At 34.6% G+C, this 18,730-nt stretch overlaps 1 protein-coding gene across 5 annotated transcripts in view; it reads left to right on the top strand.

Annotated features, from left to right (window-relative positions):
- Positions 1–18,730, top strand: part of RIMS2 (regulating synaptic membrane exocytosis 2) — a 773,533-nt gene that overhangs the window by 656,288 nt on the left and 98,515 nt on the right. For 2 of the 5 annotated variants that reach the window (XM_011931160.1, XM_011931170.1), the window contains one exon: positions 8,053–8,294. The exons of the other annotated variants lie outside the window; for them this stretch is intronic. In XM_011931160.1, coding sequence (XP_011786550.1) covers positions 8,053–8,294 — 242 coding nt within the window. The remainder of the gene's footprint in view (positions 1–8,052; positions 8,295–18,730) is intronic. 5 annotated transcript variants of the gene reach the window in all.

Here is an 18,730-nt window from a genome sequence, read left to right as displayed (position 1 = left end):
AAAAAAAAAAAAAAGTAGCTGAAATCATCAGAGAAGAGATGCAGTTTTTGTAAGATACTTGTTATAATGAAGACATTTTAAAATCATAGTTTTTGTATACATTTTTATCTTAAATCCACAGAGAAAGCAAGTAACACCTATTTTTGAAACATGTACATTTTAAATGTTGTTTTTGTGTTTAATTGTTTTTAAGGAAGACAAAACACAGCTAGAGAGAGTTCAGGGACATATAACTAGCATAATAAAAGATACTGAAAAATTATCCTTTGATAATAGACAAATGATTAGGAACCATGAGCATGGTGTAATAAACATGGTGTAATATGCTTACGATATATAACATAATACATTTAAAATTTTTCTTTAACTTCCTTCAAACTCATGGTGGAGGGAGAGGTCTATTATTCAATAATTTGGTAGATAATTTATAAATTCAAGAGATAGTAAAGGTTCAATATATAGACAGACTTAAGAGTTTTAGCCGGGCGCGGTGGCTCACGCCTGTAATCCCAGCACTTTGGGAGGCCGAGGCGGGCGGATCACGAGATCAGGAGATGGAGACCATCCTGGCTAACATGGTGAAACCCTGTCTCTACTAAAAATACAAAAAATTAGCCGAGCGTGGTGGCGGGTGCCTGTAGTCCCAGCTACTCGGGAGGCTGAGGCAGGAGAATGGCGTGAACCCGGGAGGCGGAGCTTGCAGTGAGCTGAGATTGCGCCACTGCACTCCAGACTGGGCGACAGAGCGAGACTCGAGTCTCAAAAAAAAGAGTTTAAGTGAATTTTTTTATGTTCAGTTAATAAAGGAATATTCCTAATTTCCTTAAAGATTTAGCCTTCATAAATTTATCACTTTTAAGGAAGATAGCCATGATCTCTCCAAAATGCCCTTTGATGTTATATTTGGAGTCATAATACTGAGCTGAATCCCAAGTCTCCTGATACAAGAACCTGTGCATTCTAAGTTCTCACAGTCTTAGGGCAGCGCTGATGTAATACCTGAATAGGCAGTTAAATATGAGTAAGTCATGCAGGCCGTGCATTTGTCCCCACAGAGGTAGGCCTTATCCTATCTACAATGCTCACCTTCACTTCATTCCGTTTATATTTAGTTTTGTAAATTTTCTCCAACAAACATTCTCATTCCTACCTCAGGATATTTGCACTTGCTCCTCTCTAAGCTTAGAACACGCTTCTTTTATCTGACTGGGTTCATCATTCAGAGCTCAGATCAATTGTCTCCTCTTCAGAGAGGCCTTCCTTGACAACCTTATTTAATGTTGTCCCCAAACTTTTCAGTCCCTTGTTATTTTATTACATCTTATTTTCTTCAGATCACAAATCACTATCTAAAATTGTCAATTATTCACTTGTTTACTGTCTTTCACATGACAGTATGAATGAAAGTTCCATGAAACAGGAGTATTCTGTCCTTTTCTATGCTATACCTCTTAATTTTGAGAATAGTGCCTGCTATGTAGCCTACTACTTTTAATTTAGTTTTATTTCAAATAATTTATTTTATTTTATTTTATTTATTTATTTATTTATTTTGCGATGGAGTTTCACTCTTGTTGCCCAGGCTGGAGTGCAATGGCGTGATCTCGGCTCACTGCAACCTCTGCCTCCCGGGTTCAAGGGATTCTCCTGCCTCAACCTCCTGAGTCGCTAGGATTACAGGTGCCCGCCACCACGCCCAGCTAATTTTTGTCATTTTTAGTAGAGATGGGGTTTTGCCATGTTGGCCAGGCTGGTTTCGAACTTCTGACCCCAGGTGATCCACCCGCCTCAGCCTCCCAGAGTGCTGGGATTACAGACATGAGCCACTGTGCCCGACCGAAAGTAATTATCTTTTAAATAAGAATGTCCAAATCCTAGGAATGTGACATGTTAAAAGGGAGCAAACTTTAAGAAACAAATCGTTTTTTTAAAAAAGAAATATTTAATACATTGGAATTTTTGGCATTAACAAGCTCTTGGGAAAGGAATTTTGGAAATTACAGGCCTCCTGGATGCTCCTTAAATTATCCCAATTAAGCAGTGACCTACCTTATGACCCCTGAAATAACTGCTTCCTGCCGTGAGACCTAAGACTTAAGAAGGTTAAACACAGATTAATTACTAATGGCTATAATCAAGGCAGATGTTTTTGACTAAATATACTTTGTTAATTAGCCAAATATTTCTCCCTAACCCTGGACATTTTGTGGCATAGACACAGACACACACACACACGACCTCTAATACGTTTAGATACTATACTAATACATTCAAGCATATTAACATAATGTATTTATATATAGTACTTGCAATAATGTTAAAAATACTAAACTTTAAATTTCTGTCATCTCCAGAAGTCAAAGAATTAGTATGAAAAACTCAGTTTTTACATACTCTTCAAAGAGAGGTTTTCATTTAACTAAATTAAGGTTTCTTGACATTAGAGTTGACCATTGAAATTTCAGTTGTAAACAAAAACCGAGTTCTTATGCAGCCATATTTGTGTTTTACATGCTGATACTTGCCAGCAAATTAATCAAAGAGACTATGTCATATCATTTTTGTATCCCCATATTTGTCATAATAGGTGTTCATTAAATCTTTGTTGAATAAATGATTACTAGTTTACTAGCCTAAAATCATAGATAGTAATTTGAGTTAAAGTAAAATAAAGTTTATTATGTAGTAAATTAGGATAATAATAATTTCAGCTACCACATTTTAGGAAAGAAATGGTATTTAATATAGAGAAGTTTTTACATAAAAGGAGAACTTTAGACAGAAGCCAGATTTTTTGTTGTTGTTGTTGCTGTTTTTTTCCCTGCAAAGAACATGCGAGAAATGGCACTTTAAAATCCAGACATGTATCCAATAACTGCCAACTGGTGCAATGAAGTATGAATTATAGTAGTAACAGGTATTCAGTTAATTTGTGGCACCTGGCTCAGGGAGCACAACAGTGGGAAGAAAAAGGAAGTAAGCCTTTCAAGACAACATGTTTAGGAGCTTGACCAGTCCTACTGGGTTTGTTTCTAATCTACCAGAATGCTATTGTCTTCAAACTCTTGAACACTACACGCCCTCTCTATCACCACTTCCTTGCCAAAGATGTTATAAATAGTTTCACTCCTGGAACTATCTCTGTCTACTTTCTATCCTTCAATGTCTTTTCTGTCCCTGTGCCACAGTCCTAATACTCCATTGTATTAGCTGTTAGGCCTCCATAGAATCACTCCAGTCTTTCATTCCTTGGTAAACTATTTCCAGACTATCTTCTCAGCTCTAATATGATGAAATATTTGTTTTGGCATGACTATGCATTCTTAAGACTCAGAATTTGTCTTTGTCTCATCTTTGCTATTTATTATCTTGAAGCCAAACCACTTACATCTATTCATTCAAACCTATCAATGAAAACTTTTGGCCCTATAGCATATAAACTTCATTTAATTTAATCACATCTTCCAATAATCCCTAATATGCTATTTATGTATTTGGGGAATACTCATATTTCACTTGCTTTGTAGTTATTTGTTACTTTTCTCCTAATGATTGACAATACTAGATTTGCCTTTTTCTTTAACCATTCAGGATACAACTTTTCAACAACCATAATTTGGCCGTAAATCATTCTCTTGTATTGGCAGTTTTATATATTTAACTTTGGTAATACTAAATATATACAGTTTTTATTGTTTTTCTAAAGCCAAAAAGTATATATATGCACAAAACAATATTTAGAAATGTAAAAGCAGTGTCCCTTTCTAGAACTGAACACCCTATATCAACACTCAATATATTGTGTAGTAATCTGTTAGGATTAGCTAGAAATCCATACTGTACCTTTAACCCGTGACATGAACTAATGTGGGTTGAATAATTTGACTTACATAAAAGAAGAAGTGATGTTGGTCCTTGATTGCTTTTTTCATTTGTCTGTTTTAGTTTTTTTTGATTACCAACACTTTTTATGTTTATTCTGGAAAAAACAAAATAGAAAAAGACAAACTTTTTTTTAAAACATAGCTATCAACCAGAAAAAATTAAAATGACTTTTAGCAGACTGGTCACAGTATATCATTTCATATTTTTGGCTACGTACATTTATATTTTTCCCCTAAAAATAAAATTTTTCTGAACACCTAATTTTATTTTTCGTCATATTCTCTTCATTCTCCTTTTGTGCAGATGACTGGTACATCATCTCATGAATCTAGGCTTTTCAAATTACTTAGTTTAGCACAAAATATTTCTTCTTTTTTTATAAAACTATTTTTGGATTTCTGTCACTGGAAAAACTGTGGGATGTGAATTTGCCTGTGTCCCCTAGTAGTAGGGTGAATCCATATTTAATACATATGCCACCCAAAGCTAAGTTACAAATATCTGCTTCTCCCTCCCCATCCCCCGCCATCAAGAATATCTTTTTATGTCCATAAACATTTATATATAACAGCATTTTCAAAAGTACATTGTCTTTTATTGATGAACATAATTTATTTAAACACCCACTATTGTTGGACATTTGTGGGTTTTCTCGCCTTGTTTTTATTTTGTTGTAGTTTTTTTTTTTTTTTGCTATTATAATCAATTGTGCAGTAAATATCATTATAGCTAAATCTGTACACGTTGGTAAGTTTTCCCTTGTGATAAATTCTAAACTAGAATTGCCAGGTTAAATGGTAGGCTTGTTTTTTTTTAAGGCTTTTGACATATATTGCCAAGTTGCTCTTTAGAAATCTATCACTGAGATCCCACCAGAAGTATTGAAATATACTGTATTTCCAAACCCTTATAAAATTTCTCTTTTAAAACAATTGCTAATGTAATGCATCTTTTCCTAACCAAATTGAGCATTTTAAAATATTGCCCATAATTACAAATTCTTTACTACAAAGTATTTCATAAATCAAGAGTTCCAAAATTTTAAACACTTTTTCATAAATCAAGAGTCCCAAAACTTTAAAAATTTTGGTAGCTTGTGACCAGACACGGTGGCTCACGTGTGTAATCCCAGCACTTTGGGAGGCCAAGGCAGGAGGATCACCTATGGTCAGGAGTTCAAGACCAACCTGACCAACATGGAGAAACCCCGTCTCTACTAAAAATACAAAAAAATAAATAAATAAATAGCTGGACATGGTGGTGCATGTCTGCAATCCCAGCTACTTGTGAGGCTGTGACACGAGAATCGCTTGAACCCAGGAGGTGGAGGTTGCAGTGAGCTAGATTGTGCCATTGCACTACAGCCTGGGCAACGAGAGCGAAACTCCATCTCAAAAAAAAAAAAAAAAAAAAAAATGGTAGCTTGTTTTTTTACATTTTTTGCTTATAGTTTTAGATGATGTGCAGGGAAGAAAGAAAAGGAACCCTAGCCGCAACTTTTCTCTCATCAAAACAAACCACTCTAGTGCCACTATTCATAAACTCATCCCTAGTGATCTCTAAGTTCAAGGAAATAAAAAGAGTATCCATCTTATAAAACATTTAATAACCCCTTTTGGGCCAGGCTCGGTGGCTCACGCCTGTAATCCCAGGACTTTGGGAGGCCCAGAAGAGAGGATCCCTTGAGTCCAGGAGTTGAGACCAGCCCAGGCAACACAGTGAGATTCTGTCTACCCTGCCCCCGCCCCCAAAAAAATTAGCCGGGTGTGCTGGCATTCACTGTAGTCCTAGCTACGTAGGAAACTAAAGCAGGAAAATCACTTGAGCCTAGGTGTTCAAGGTTACGATGAGCTATGATTGTACCACTGCACCCTAGTCTGGGTGACAGAGCAAAACGCCATCTCTAAAAATGAATAAAAATAAATAACTCCTTTTGTAAATAATGCTTTATTAAAGTTGTTAGGTTGAAGAGAAGTGTACTTGTTTCAAACCAAGTTCTCATTAAAATATTATCTACAAAATGATGTATCAGTTCCAATTAGTATTTTATTGTAGTAGCTTATTTGATTTTGGTCAAGTTCTTTATGGCCTTGATATTCAAACATAAAAATTCAAATGCAAAAATCACAAGATACAATTTTGTGAGTGTATCTTTGACATCCTTGGTAATTAGTAGATTAGGTGGCTCTTTAGAAAAGTATATGTTTTCAGTGAAAATTTCTTTTTCTTTTTTCTGAGACAGGATCTCACTCTGTCATCAAGGCTGGAGTGCAGTGGCACCATCTCGGCTCACTGCAACCTCAACCTCTCAGGCTCAGGTGATCCTCCCACCTGTGCCTCCCAAGTAGCTGGGACTACAGGCATGTGCCACTATGCCTGGCTAATTTTTTACTTTTTTGTAGAGATGGGGTCTCACATGTTGCCCAGGCTGGTATCAAATTCCTGAGCTCAAGCAGTCATCTTGCCTCAGCCTCCCTAAGTGCTAGGATTACAGGCGTGAGCTACTGTGCCCACCCAAAAATTGCTATATAACAGAAACACTAGTTTATTCTAACTATGGAACATATGTTATAAAGCCTTAGTTTCTGTTAAACTTTGGCCCTTTTAAACTATAACAAGCCTTGTCTTTTTACTGTCTATCAGAATCAAACAAAGTTGAAAATTATCAGTTCAGGATATTACAGAAACATATTCTCTTCTCTTCTCCTCTTCTCTTCTCTTCTCTTCTCTTCTCTTCTCTTCTCTTCTCTTCTCTTTTCTCTCTCTCTTCACCTGCCTGTGCCTTCTCTCTCTCTCACACACACACATACACACACGGACTCTCTCTGTCCTGTTTCTGACTATGTATGCCACATTTTTTCTTAAAACGAATGTGAGGGATATAATAGTATACTTCACTATATATTTTTTTAATTTCACACTGGGTCTTTTCCCTCTTAAATACTTGGAGAAGATATTACATAGGTTAACAAAAGTAATATGTGGTCCTAGCCTTTAACCAGATTTTACTCTAGGATAGAAAATACTTTTTTTTTTGGAAGACCAAGATATTGAATTAGATATAAGAGTTCACCTCAATAGGTTAGTTTTCTAATTCTCATCCTTTAAGTAATGTTTAAAGATATTTCTGTTTCTTGATTCTTATTCTTTTTTATTACTTTATATATTAAACATTCATTATCAGGACCAAAATAAAACTTTCCCCAATACTGAGTCAAAAATTGATGTGTAAATAAGTCTTTTCATTCCTGCAAAACAGACTGCTTCCCTCATATTCCTCCTAGGTTTATGGGGACTAGCTGGATAGCCTGCTTCCAGATTCTTCACTTTCTAATCTACCTCTACCATACCCCAGAAATCGTGGAAAAATCCAGTCATTTCTTTAATTACTCCCAGTTGCAGTATTAGTCTTGCAGTAGATTATTAATCAGCTCACATGCCTCAGTGATTCATTGATTGCTTTCTGGTGCACTGTCTGGAAAACTGATAATGATTTTTCTTCCTTTCAGAGGAATGCAAGAAGGAAATCTTTCTTTTCTTTATTTTTGTAATATAGATTTATATCAGTAATGATGAAATTAAGTAAAGTGAAATAAAGTATTTTTTAATTCAAAGCTAATGAAAATAGCAAGTCTTTTTAGAAAATTTAACCATTATTAGATAAACCTTATTATGAGAAAAGTTACAGGGCCACTCTTGAAATGGATACTATATTATTGGCCTTTTTTTATTTTTTTGGTAAAATTTTCCCACTTGTCTAATTTCTTTTTGAAAGCAACAGTAAAGTACAGAAGAATGTTTTTGTAAACTTCTCCCTTATGTTGTATGCCTACCTAAAGGCATACTTCTACTTGCAGGACAGCATAGTGTCTTCAATGAACCCACTGATTTCTCATGAATTTTTTTTCTGTGACCATGCAAACTTGCACCTTGACTTTGACAGTAGAAATAAAATCATAAATCTGATTTTGCATATTTGCTGTAAGGTTGGCCCAGAGTAGCAAAGCACAAAATCAAGACCATGGTACTTGAAATTTTTTAAATCCTAAAAATATATTCCATTAGATGATATAATTTAATTATACTCCAAATGTTTTATCTAAAATGCATTTTCTGTCTTTTCCTTTTTACTCTTGTCCTCACTTTTAATGATCCATCGGCTGACAGTGTCTTTACATCCAAAATGCAAAGCAGACAAATGGGCATATCAGGGAAGAACATGACAAAAAGCACCAGCATCAGTGGAGACATGTGCTCACTGGAGAAGAATGATGGCAGCCAGTCTGACACTGCAGTGGGCGCCTTGGGCACCAGTGGCAAAAAGCGGCGCTCTAGCATTGGTGCCAAAATGGTAGCTATTGTTGGTCTGTCACGGAAAAGTCGCAGTGCTTCTCAGCTCAGCCAAACGGGTAGGAATTTTAATGTTACTTTTAACTTCATATTTGAGTTGTCATTACAAGATATATTTCTCTTCTCTTACTCGTTTTATTGCAGTAATATGTGGATGATGACATGTTCCAGAGGGAAAGGGCATTTTAAACTAGTTAACCTTTCTGAAATCAACAATGATGTTTTTTCCAGTGATCAATGAGCCTGCTTCAAAATGAACCTTGGCTAGTGTTCTTAAAATGTACATAATGTCTTTCCTCCTCAGCGAAGAGTTATGCTGTGACACCCAATTGCCAGTTGCTGATCCTTTGTAAAGATAATCTGAAATGGGGGATATTTGCTTTTCTTTAGGTTCCTCAAGTTGGAACCAGCTAAATTAATTTCCATTCCCAGCAAGATACTGTGAAGATGATTCCTCATATTTTGTGTGAATAATCCAGTTCTTGTATTGCTGACAACCCAACTTCCTTTTCAGTTTGTAAGCAACATTTGCCAGTAGTTATCAATTTTCTCACTGCAATTTTTATTTCCCTGTTAAAACTTCAAACAGCAATATTCTCCAGCAGCAGGGATGGAGGAATTTTCTGCTGACAGTGAAGATATTCAAAGCTTTGCTACTTTAAAATTCAGTTGCTAAATCACATCTGCAAAAACAAATTATAGACAACACTCCTACTCAGAAAAGCCACTGTTAGCAATTAAGAAATTTGTGAATCAGAGCGATGTCTTTTTTTCAAATGGGTGTTGATAATTAAACATTAAATCCTTGGTATCTTGGAAATAATAGCATATCTTCTACTTAACAAACAAATGCATGTAATATGGTGTTTCTTTTATTGCAAAATAAATTATAGGCAGCTGGATTAAATCTAATTTATGCTTGACTACTAGGACTCTCATACATAGAAGTCAGATATAAATCTACAGCACGAAATAATTTAAGGTTACTTTAATTCTTGGACCCGGCTAATCTTGATTTTTACAAACTATAATTGTAATTCTGGGAATTTAGTCTTATTTAACAATATTATGTTGAAATAATTATTTGGCGGTATTTTTTATATTCTGGTTGTAACTAAAGATATTTAAAGTGATTTTTGTTATAGGATTTTTTATTATTTTAAAATACTATTTTGCATTTTAATGTATAAATAGAAGTTTAATTTATGGACAGTGAACATACAGATCATACTTTAGTGACTTTTAAAATTGTTAATATTTATACATAATTAACTATGTTGTGCTAATATGATACATGTTGGCCTTTTGAAATTGAGATTTTTTTATACTTCTCTAATAGAAGTTCATTACATTTTTTTCTTTAAAACTTACAAACATCTGTCAATCTAAAATTTCTCTAAAAAATAAAGTCTACTAATGTTTTTTAAATTAGGAACCTCAAATGGACGTTAATAAGACTACAATTTAGAAAATATATGAAACTAAATAATTAATTCCATTCATTCAGGGTTGTTATGTATAAATATTGCACACTTACCGTGTGCCAGACACATGAAGAAAAAAGATGAATAGGAAATCATTTATAACCCAAGTTGCTTACAGTCTAATAGAGGACAGATACTTAAACAGATTGCTTCAAGGTCATACACCAGTGGTGAATCTAGAATTACATAGAAGGTACATTGGATGCTCAGAGGAAGGCCACTTGACTCAACCTGGAATTCCAGGAATGAATTCCTGGAGATGATACCTAATCAGAGGTATCATCTCAGTGACTCGAGTGGCTGCTAACCAGGTAAAAGACAATTAGAAAGGTGTTCTAGATAGAAACCCTAAGAAACAAGGCATAGATCCATGATATGTGCAGGAATGATAAGCAGTTACATAATTTTAACATAAAATATTGGACTGAATAGCTAAAGATGAGGCTAGTAGATAAATAGAGACCAGGTCATAGAGCATCTCAGATCACAGTTATAGATGATAGGAAGTTTTAAAAGGTTCTCAGTAGAGGATTGATATGGTCATATTTGTATGTACTTTATGTATAGTTTTTAGCTCATTCAGGCTGCCATGTTTTTATGTAACAAATAATTTTTGCATACCTATCATTTGCCAAGGACTATCCTGAAGAAAACAGAGACAGAAATCCTTCTTATCTTGGAGCTTATATTCTAGTGGGGTTACAATAAAGAGATAAACTTAAGTCCGCATCTGGAAAAGAGCATTTAAGGATAAATTAATGGATAAGTACAATAATTCAGACAAAAGATAAGATCCTAAACTAAGCCAGTTGTAATAAAGATAGAGAGGGGATGATAGATTCAGGGAATTTTTAAAGAGCAAAATTAGTAGTCAGTTACCTGATTAAGTGACTAATTGGATATGAGGAGGTGAAGGAGAGAAAATTCTAAGATGACTCCCATATTTCTGACTTGCATCACTGAATGGATGGTAGTGCCATTAATGGATATTGGAAATATAAGAGGAGTGGTTGGGGCATGGTGACTGATGCCTATAATCACAGCCCTTTGGGACGCCAAAGCAGGCAGATCAGTTGAGGTCAGGAATTTGAGACCAGCCTGGGCAACATGGCAAAACCCCATCTCTACAAAAATATAATTAGCCCTTCGTGATGACTCATGCCTGTAGTCCCAGCTACATTGGAGGCTGAGGCATGAGAATTGCTTCAACCCGGGAGGCAGAGGTTACAGTGAGCCGAGATTGGCTGCTGCCCTCCAGCCTGGGTGACAGAGCAAGACTCTGTCTTGCACTCCCCCACACACACACCAAAAAAAGAGAGAGAGATGTTGGGGAAAGAGGAAGAGAATGGATCTTTGATTTAGGAAATTTTGAATTTGTGATACCTGTGAAAGTTTCCAAGTGGAAATGTCTAGAACATTTAAATAAACACTTTTGAAGCTTGTGTCAGGACCAGGGACATAAATATGAGAGTTACAAAGTTTAGATAATACTTAAATTCATGAATATGGCTGAAATTGCCCAAGAAGAATGATACAGATAAAATAGCAGTAGGCCAAGACAATGCCCTGTGGAAGATTAGCATTTTAGAATTGTGTGGAGGAAAAGTCCAAAAAGAAGAAGGAACAATCACAAAGAAAAGACCAAAATTATAAGAGGATAGTATCACAGAAGTTAAGATGTAGAATATTTCAAACACAGAAGGGTCAGTATTTCTAAATCACCAATTTCATGTCTTTACATTTTTGGCATAACTATCCCATATATCTTTCTTTGATAGTATTTGTATTACAAAATTATAGATCTATTGACCATACATTGAGATTCTGTAACAATACTGATTTGGTTTTCATGTATGAGTAGTTATAGGTTTTTATCTCAAAAACCTTGACATGCTGGCAGATTTAAGAAATGTAGTCTTGTTTTTTGTTATATCATAAAGTTCCTTCCTATATATTACATAGCAAATGATAAAGTCTTTTTGTCATTGTCTTCATTACTATTCGGTGATATTATAATGGGTACATTTTTAATAGTTCTTAAAATTTGCAGTTATTCATACCTACTCACCTAATAGACTTGACCTGCTGACAATAGAATTCAGATTATCTCTCATTTTAAAGCCCAAGTTTAACTGTAGCATAGCCAAAAATTACTGGACTTCAAACTTTCAATGGATTTCTAAGTTCTGTATTTGTGTGCATATGTATATGTGTTTAAAATAAGATTTTAATTATGCTTTATTTTCTTAAGAAAAAACTGGAATCATAAGCTCCAAAAGTATTTGAAACAAATCTTCAAATTTCAGTATTTGAGCATATGATCTAGTAGCTTAGATATTAAATTATCAAAAGTAATTATCTACAGCAATGAACTAGTTTTATAATGCTGTATCTTATAATAGCTTCTTTCTTCAGACATAAATATATAAGATGTATTGAGTAACTTGCCTGAAAGAAATAAATTCTTTGTGTGTTTTCCACTAGTATGTTTGTATTTTCAAAGATTTGTTTAGTATTCTCTTTATTTTCCTGGTCTCTGTGTGAAGATCTATATGTAATTAAGTTAAAGAGTCATTATGTCATGAATGATATATCATAATGATTTCAATTTTTTGAGATGGTATTTACTTTTGTAAAAATAAATATTATTGTACCATCATGGATTTCAAGATCAGACAAGACAACTTACCAACTTACCTCCCTTCTGAAGAGTAGAAACTCAGCAAAACGGGGTCTTCCTAAAGAATAGTGAAATGATTCTGGATGATATCACAGTAATTATATGTAAATAATAATTGGCAAAGGAGAAACCTTTTATAAAGGTATGTTGACCAACACACATAGTGGCTAAGTTATATCTCTCTTCTGTCACACTATTTGTATGTTCCATTGACTGTTAATTGGAAGCTCATCTTTTAAATCACTGTTTCTAAAGAATTGAATATGACTTGATAGGCATCATAACCTAGTAGAGAGCATATAGAGGGAATAAGGAGACTTGAAATCTATTGCTTACTCTGGGTTATGTATTAAATATGGACTCTTTAAAAACTTACCCAGCAGATCTGAATCATATTATGTCTGTCTGACTGATGGAATTGACATGTGCTATCCTAACAGCATTTCTGTAAAGATAATATTTTTAAATGTATGAAAAGTACATTGAAAACTTAATATCACATGGTAGATATAAGACATCAGTAGCCAATTTATCCTCATGGGGGAATGAAGAATTCTGTTTTAGACATGATTTTGATTTTGAGATGTCCATTAGACATCTAAGTACAGTTATTACATGATTAATTGCATAGATTAATTCAGAGCCCAGTAGATCAAAGCAAAGGATGTAATTTAGGAGTAATCCACAGGTAGCATTTGAAGCCATGGAACTGGATAAGATTATTTATGGTAACTTCAATCAAGAAGAAAACCAAAGACATTCTACCATTTAGAGGTCAGGAAGAGGAAGAAAATTCATCAAAGACTTAAGAGAAAGCAACCATTAAAGGAAACGTAAAAAAGGATATCTTAGAAACCAAATGAAGAAAATATTTTAAGAAACAGGACATGATCAACTGTGGCAGGGGCTCTGACAGGTCAAGTAGGATAAAGACTGATAATTTACCACCGGATTTGGCAAGATGGAGAAATTTGGTAAATCTTGACAAACCTTGCAGTGGAGGACAAAGCCTGATGGGAGCTTGTAAAGAAAATGAAGAAGTGAGTCAGAGTCAGTGAGAATAAAAATATGAACACCTAATGCTTTTTAAGCACTTATAATGTGCTAGACACAGTTCAAAGCCTTTACATGTGAATCATTTAAACCTCACAACAAAGTTATGAAGGAGGAATGAGTTATTATCTCCATTCGATAGATGGGGGAAAAATGTAGGGAGACAGGAAATAAATTTCCCCAATTTACCCAGCTAATGTCATGGGTAGAAGTTGGAATTTGAATCCAGACAATCTGGACCTGGAGACTTCACTTTTAATTTTTCTATTACAGTCTAGAATAGCACTGTTCAATAGAACTTTTGGCAGTGATGGCAATCTATATCTGCACTGTCCTGTACAATATGGTAGCACTAGTCACATGTGGCCATTGAACACTTGAAATGTGGCTAGGGTAAGTAAGTTAACTGACTTTTTAATTTTTACATTTTTAATTAGATTATTTTAAATTTAAATAGACACATGTGACTAGTGATTACTGTACTGGACAGCACAGTTAAAAACAATTCTTTCTAGGATCTTTTTAAACAAATAAGAAATATAAATTCTAAAATGGAACTATAACTTGGGGGAGAGATAATCAAAGAAGAGCTTTGTTTTTTTAATAAGAGGGACTTACTTGTGGGAACGATTGGGTAGGTGAGATCCAGAACTTAAGTGGAGATCATTGGTTGTAACCTGTGGTCACTCAGGCATCTGTGCTCTTTTCATCTTGTAATAATTTATAAGTCCACACAGTACTTTGAAGTAACTCTTGTTATAACATTTAGCAACTGTAATCATTTAGTTATCTATCTCTTGGTTAAACTGTTTTTCTTGTTTAGTTTCTTCTTCTCAGTGTCTGGTGTTATATCACATATGGTGATCCTCAGTGAAAGGCCCATGAACTCCATGAGGCTACATGATTCACTTCACTGGGGAATGAAAAGAAATAGTAGAACTTACTTTTAATTTTTAATCTAAAAAACAAAAAAGAAATTAAACTTTACAAATATTTAATATATGGCTTCACGTAGAATTCTCACTCTAAATGCAAGATGGTCTCATGCCTTTCTGAGGGTGTTAGTTTTAACGAAACTAATAATGAGAAAATAGGAAAGTGGCTTAAAAAGGTTATAGCGATGAAACTGTGGTTTGAATATAATACCAAGTTTGCAACTTTTACTCCTAGTTAAGCTCTTCATTAGCCCCAGAGAAGACAATACGACACTTTAAGATCTGACAAGAAGTTTACCAAAAAATTCTAAGTTATCAAAAAGATTAATAAAATATGGATTTACACCTACTATTATTAACAATAAACCTTACCCTAGGTTTATACTTTACATGGCCTATGGTGTGTCTCTGTAATGTTTCTTTTTCAACTGTGACATAATTAAAACTAAATATGAGAAAACTGAACTTGGAAGCAAACTTTCAAAATACTGTATTTACCTAACATACATTACCTGCTGTAATATATACAAACCCTGAAAACTTAATACAAAAGCTCATTTATTGATCAAATATCAGCCCAAAGTAGATATTTCCAGTCGCCTTTTCTGTAGTCATGCAGGGCTCAAGACTTCTTTCATCTTGTGGGCTTTCCCTCTTAGAAGGGCTTAGAGCCCTTTCTCTTCAGCCAGTACTTGGGAAGTTTTTACGGACAGGAATTGGAAATGGTAACATCACTACTGCTTCTATTCCATTGGCTGCTTAGTTACAAAGCTGATGCTAGAAAATGGAACATTGGGAAATATAGCCTTAGAGAATGCCCAGGAAAAAGAGCAAACAGGTTTGATAAGCAAACTACAATCTAATACTGCCACATAGCATTAAGCCACTGTTTTCAGAAATTATAAGGCATTTTACTTCAAATATTTTTCCTAAGAGCAAAAGACTTATTTTATTATTTCAAATAACTATTTGCAAATATTTATTTAATTTTAATCACCTTTTAAAATATCTACATATATTTTATGTATTGTAAAAGTATATTAGGATATGTGTATCATTTATAAATAATTTTTTACAGAACTAGAAGTGAGATTTTTAGAGGTTTGAAACTACTGACCTAGTATGTAATAGCGCTAAGTGGATGCTTGCTAAGGAAACATAGAAAAACTCAATTGCTAGCCAACTCACTGTAATCCTGGATCCATCCTTCCTAATGCTTACTTTTTTGGACAGCATTCAGACCAGGTTATACAGAAAGTGACTTGATGTATGCCCTATTAATATACAAGCCTACATGAAATACAATAATATCTATGGAAACAACTAAGTAATAAGAATAAAAAAGATGTTAAGTAATAGTATTATCTTTTCACATCATCACAAATCTCAAACTAACCCTATAGGATATGGCATGTTAATGTAGGATTCTAACAATGTGCTTTTACCACTAAATTTAGGCATATTTCTTGCCTTTAAAATTAGAACTATGTTTTAGCCCTTATAATACTATCATTCATTATTTTAAAATATTGACTCATGCTACTCTATGTTATTTACTAACTTCAGGTGGCTCAAGTATTGTAGGTGAGGTAAACATAACATTTTCTGGAAGTGAAAGCTGGTGTTAATATATCATAAATTGTGTTAAGGTACTTATGCAGCATCTAGGCTCAGCATGTAGCTAAGAAAGATAGCAGTTTCATTGTTCATGGAAACAAATTTAGTATTTCTTAAATTTGAGTTAGATTTCATATTATTTCTTCTAAAAAACATATTTTTAAAATACTTTTAATTGTGGTAAAATACACATGACATAAAGTTTACCTGTTAACGATTTTAAGTGTACAGTTAAGTGTTATTAAATATGTTTATTATGTTGTGCAACCATCACCACAATCTATCTTCACAATTATTTTCGGTTGCAAAACTTAAACTATGTATCCATTAAGCAATAACTCTTCATTCTCCCCTCTTCCCAGCCCTTGGTAACCACCATTTTACTTTGTCTTTGTGAATTTGACTGCTCTAGATATTTCTGCCCATCAGAATTTGCTTCTTTTTTAAGGCTGAATAATATTCCATTATGTATATGTACAGGTATACACCACATTTTATTTATCCATTCATCTGTCAGTAGGCACTTGGGTTCCTTCACCTTCTGGCTATTGTGAATAATGCTACTTTGAATACGGGTGTACAGATATTTCTAACAGGCCCTCCTTTCAATTATTTTGGGGATATACGCAGAAGTGGAATTGCTGGATTGTATGATAATTTAATTTTTGTTTTTTGAGGAACTGCCATACTGGTTTTCTAATTATTACTATTATTATTATTGTTGTTATACTTTAAATTCTAGGGTACATGTGCACAACGTGCAGGTTTGTTACATAGGTATACATGTGCCATATTAGTTTGCACCCATCAGCTTGTCATTTACATTAGATATTTCTCCTAATGCTATCCCTCCCCCAGTCTCCCGCCCCCTAACAGGCCCCAGTGTATGATGTTCCCCTCCTTGTGTCCATGTGTTCTTATTGTTCAGCTCCCACTTATGAGTGAGAACATGCGGTATTTGGTTTTCTGTCCTTGTGATATTTTGCTGAGAAGGATGGTTTCCAGCTTCATCCATGTCCCTGCAAAGGACATGAGCTCATCCTTTTTTATGGCTGCATAGTATTCCATGGCGTATATGTGCCATATTTTCTTTATCCAGTCTATCACTGATGACATTTGGGTTGGTTCCAGGTCTTTGCTATTGTGAATAGTGCCGCAACAAATATACGTGTGCATGGGTCTTTATAGCAGCATGATTTATAATCCTTTGGGTATATACCCAGTAATGGGATTGCTGGGTCAAATGGTATTTCTAGTTCTAGATCCTTGAGGAATCGCCACACTGTCTTCCACAATGATCAAACTAATTTACACTCCTACCAACAGCGTAAAAGCATTCCTATTTCTCCACATACTCTCCAGCATCTGTTGTTTCCTGACTTTTTAATGATCACCATTCTAACTGGTCTGAGATGGTCTCTCTTTGTGGTTTTGATTTGCATTTCTCTGATGACCAGTGATGATGAGCATTTTTTCATGTGTCTGTTGGCTGCATAAATGTCTTCTTTTGAGAGGTGTCTGTTCATATCCTTTGCCCACTTTTTGATGGAGTTGTTTGGTTTTTTTTCTTTTTTCTTATAAATTTGTTTAAGTTCTTTTTAGATTCTGGATATTAACCCTTTGTCAGATGGATAGATTGCAAAAATTTTCTCCCATTCTGTAGGTTGTCTGTTCACTCTGATGATAGGCTCTTTTGCTGTGCAGAAGCTCTTTAGTTTAATTAGATTCCATTTGTCTATTTTACCTTTTGTTGCCATTGCTTGTGGTGTTTTAGTCATGAAGTCTTTGCCCATGCCTATGTCCTGAATGGTATTGCCTAGGTTTTCTTCTATGGTTTTTATGGTTTAGGTCTTACATTTAAGTCTTTAATCCATCTTCAGTTAATTTTTGTATAAGATGTAAGGGAGGGATCCAGTTTCAGCTTTCTACATATGGCTAGCCAGTTTTCCCAGCACATTTTATGAAATAAGGAATCCTTTTTCCATTGCTTGCTTTTGTCAGATTTGTCAAAGATGAAATGGTTGTAGATGTGTGGTGTTAATTCTGAAGCCTCTGTTCTGTTCTGTTTGTCTATATATTTGTTTTGGTACCAGTACCATGCTGTTTTGGTTACTGTAACCTTGTAGTATAGTTTGAAGTCAGGTAGTATGATGCCTCCAGCTTTATTCTTTTTACTTAGGATTGTCTTGGCTATGCGGGCTCTTTTTTGGTTCCACATGAACTTTAAAGTAGTTTTTTCCAATTCTGTGAAGAAAGTCAATGGTAGCTTGATGGGGATAGCGTTGAATCTATAAATTACATTGGGCAGGCCATAGAAGCTGTTTTTTTTTCATAGAAGCTGTACAAGTTTATATTCCTACCAGTAGTGCACAAGAGTTCTAATTTCTTCAGATCCTTGCCAACACTTAATGTTTTTTGTTTTGGGGGGGTTTCCAATAATAGCCATTCTAATGAGTATGAGGGTGGTATCTCATTGTGTTTTGGATTTGCATTTCCCTAATGATTAGTGGTATTGAGCATCTTTTCATATGCTCGTAGGTCATTTGTATATCTTCTTTAGACGACTGTTTATTGGAGACCTTTGCCCATTTCTTAATCAGGTTTCGGGGGGGTTTTGTTGAGTTAAAAATAAACTTTTTTTTTTTTTATTATACTTTAAGTTCTAGGGTACATGTGCATAACGTGCAGGTTTGTTACATATGTATACTTGTGCCATGTTGGTGTGC

The sequence above is a fragment of the Colobus angolensis genome, unplaced genomic scaffold, assembly GCF_000951035.1.
Source record: "Colobus angolensis palliatus isolate OR3802 unplaced genomic scaffold, Cang.pa_1.0 Scaffold121, whole genome shotgun sequence".
In the NCBI taxonomy this organism is placed as follows: domain Eukaryota; kingdom Metazoa; phylum Chordata; class Mammalia; order Primates; family Cercopithecidae; genus Colobus; species Colobus angolensis.
Note: the sequence above shows the minus strand (reverse complement) of the source record. Positions and strands in the feature narration are given on the sequence as shown.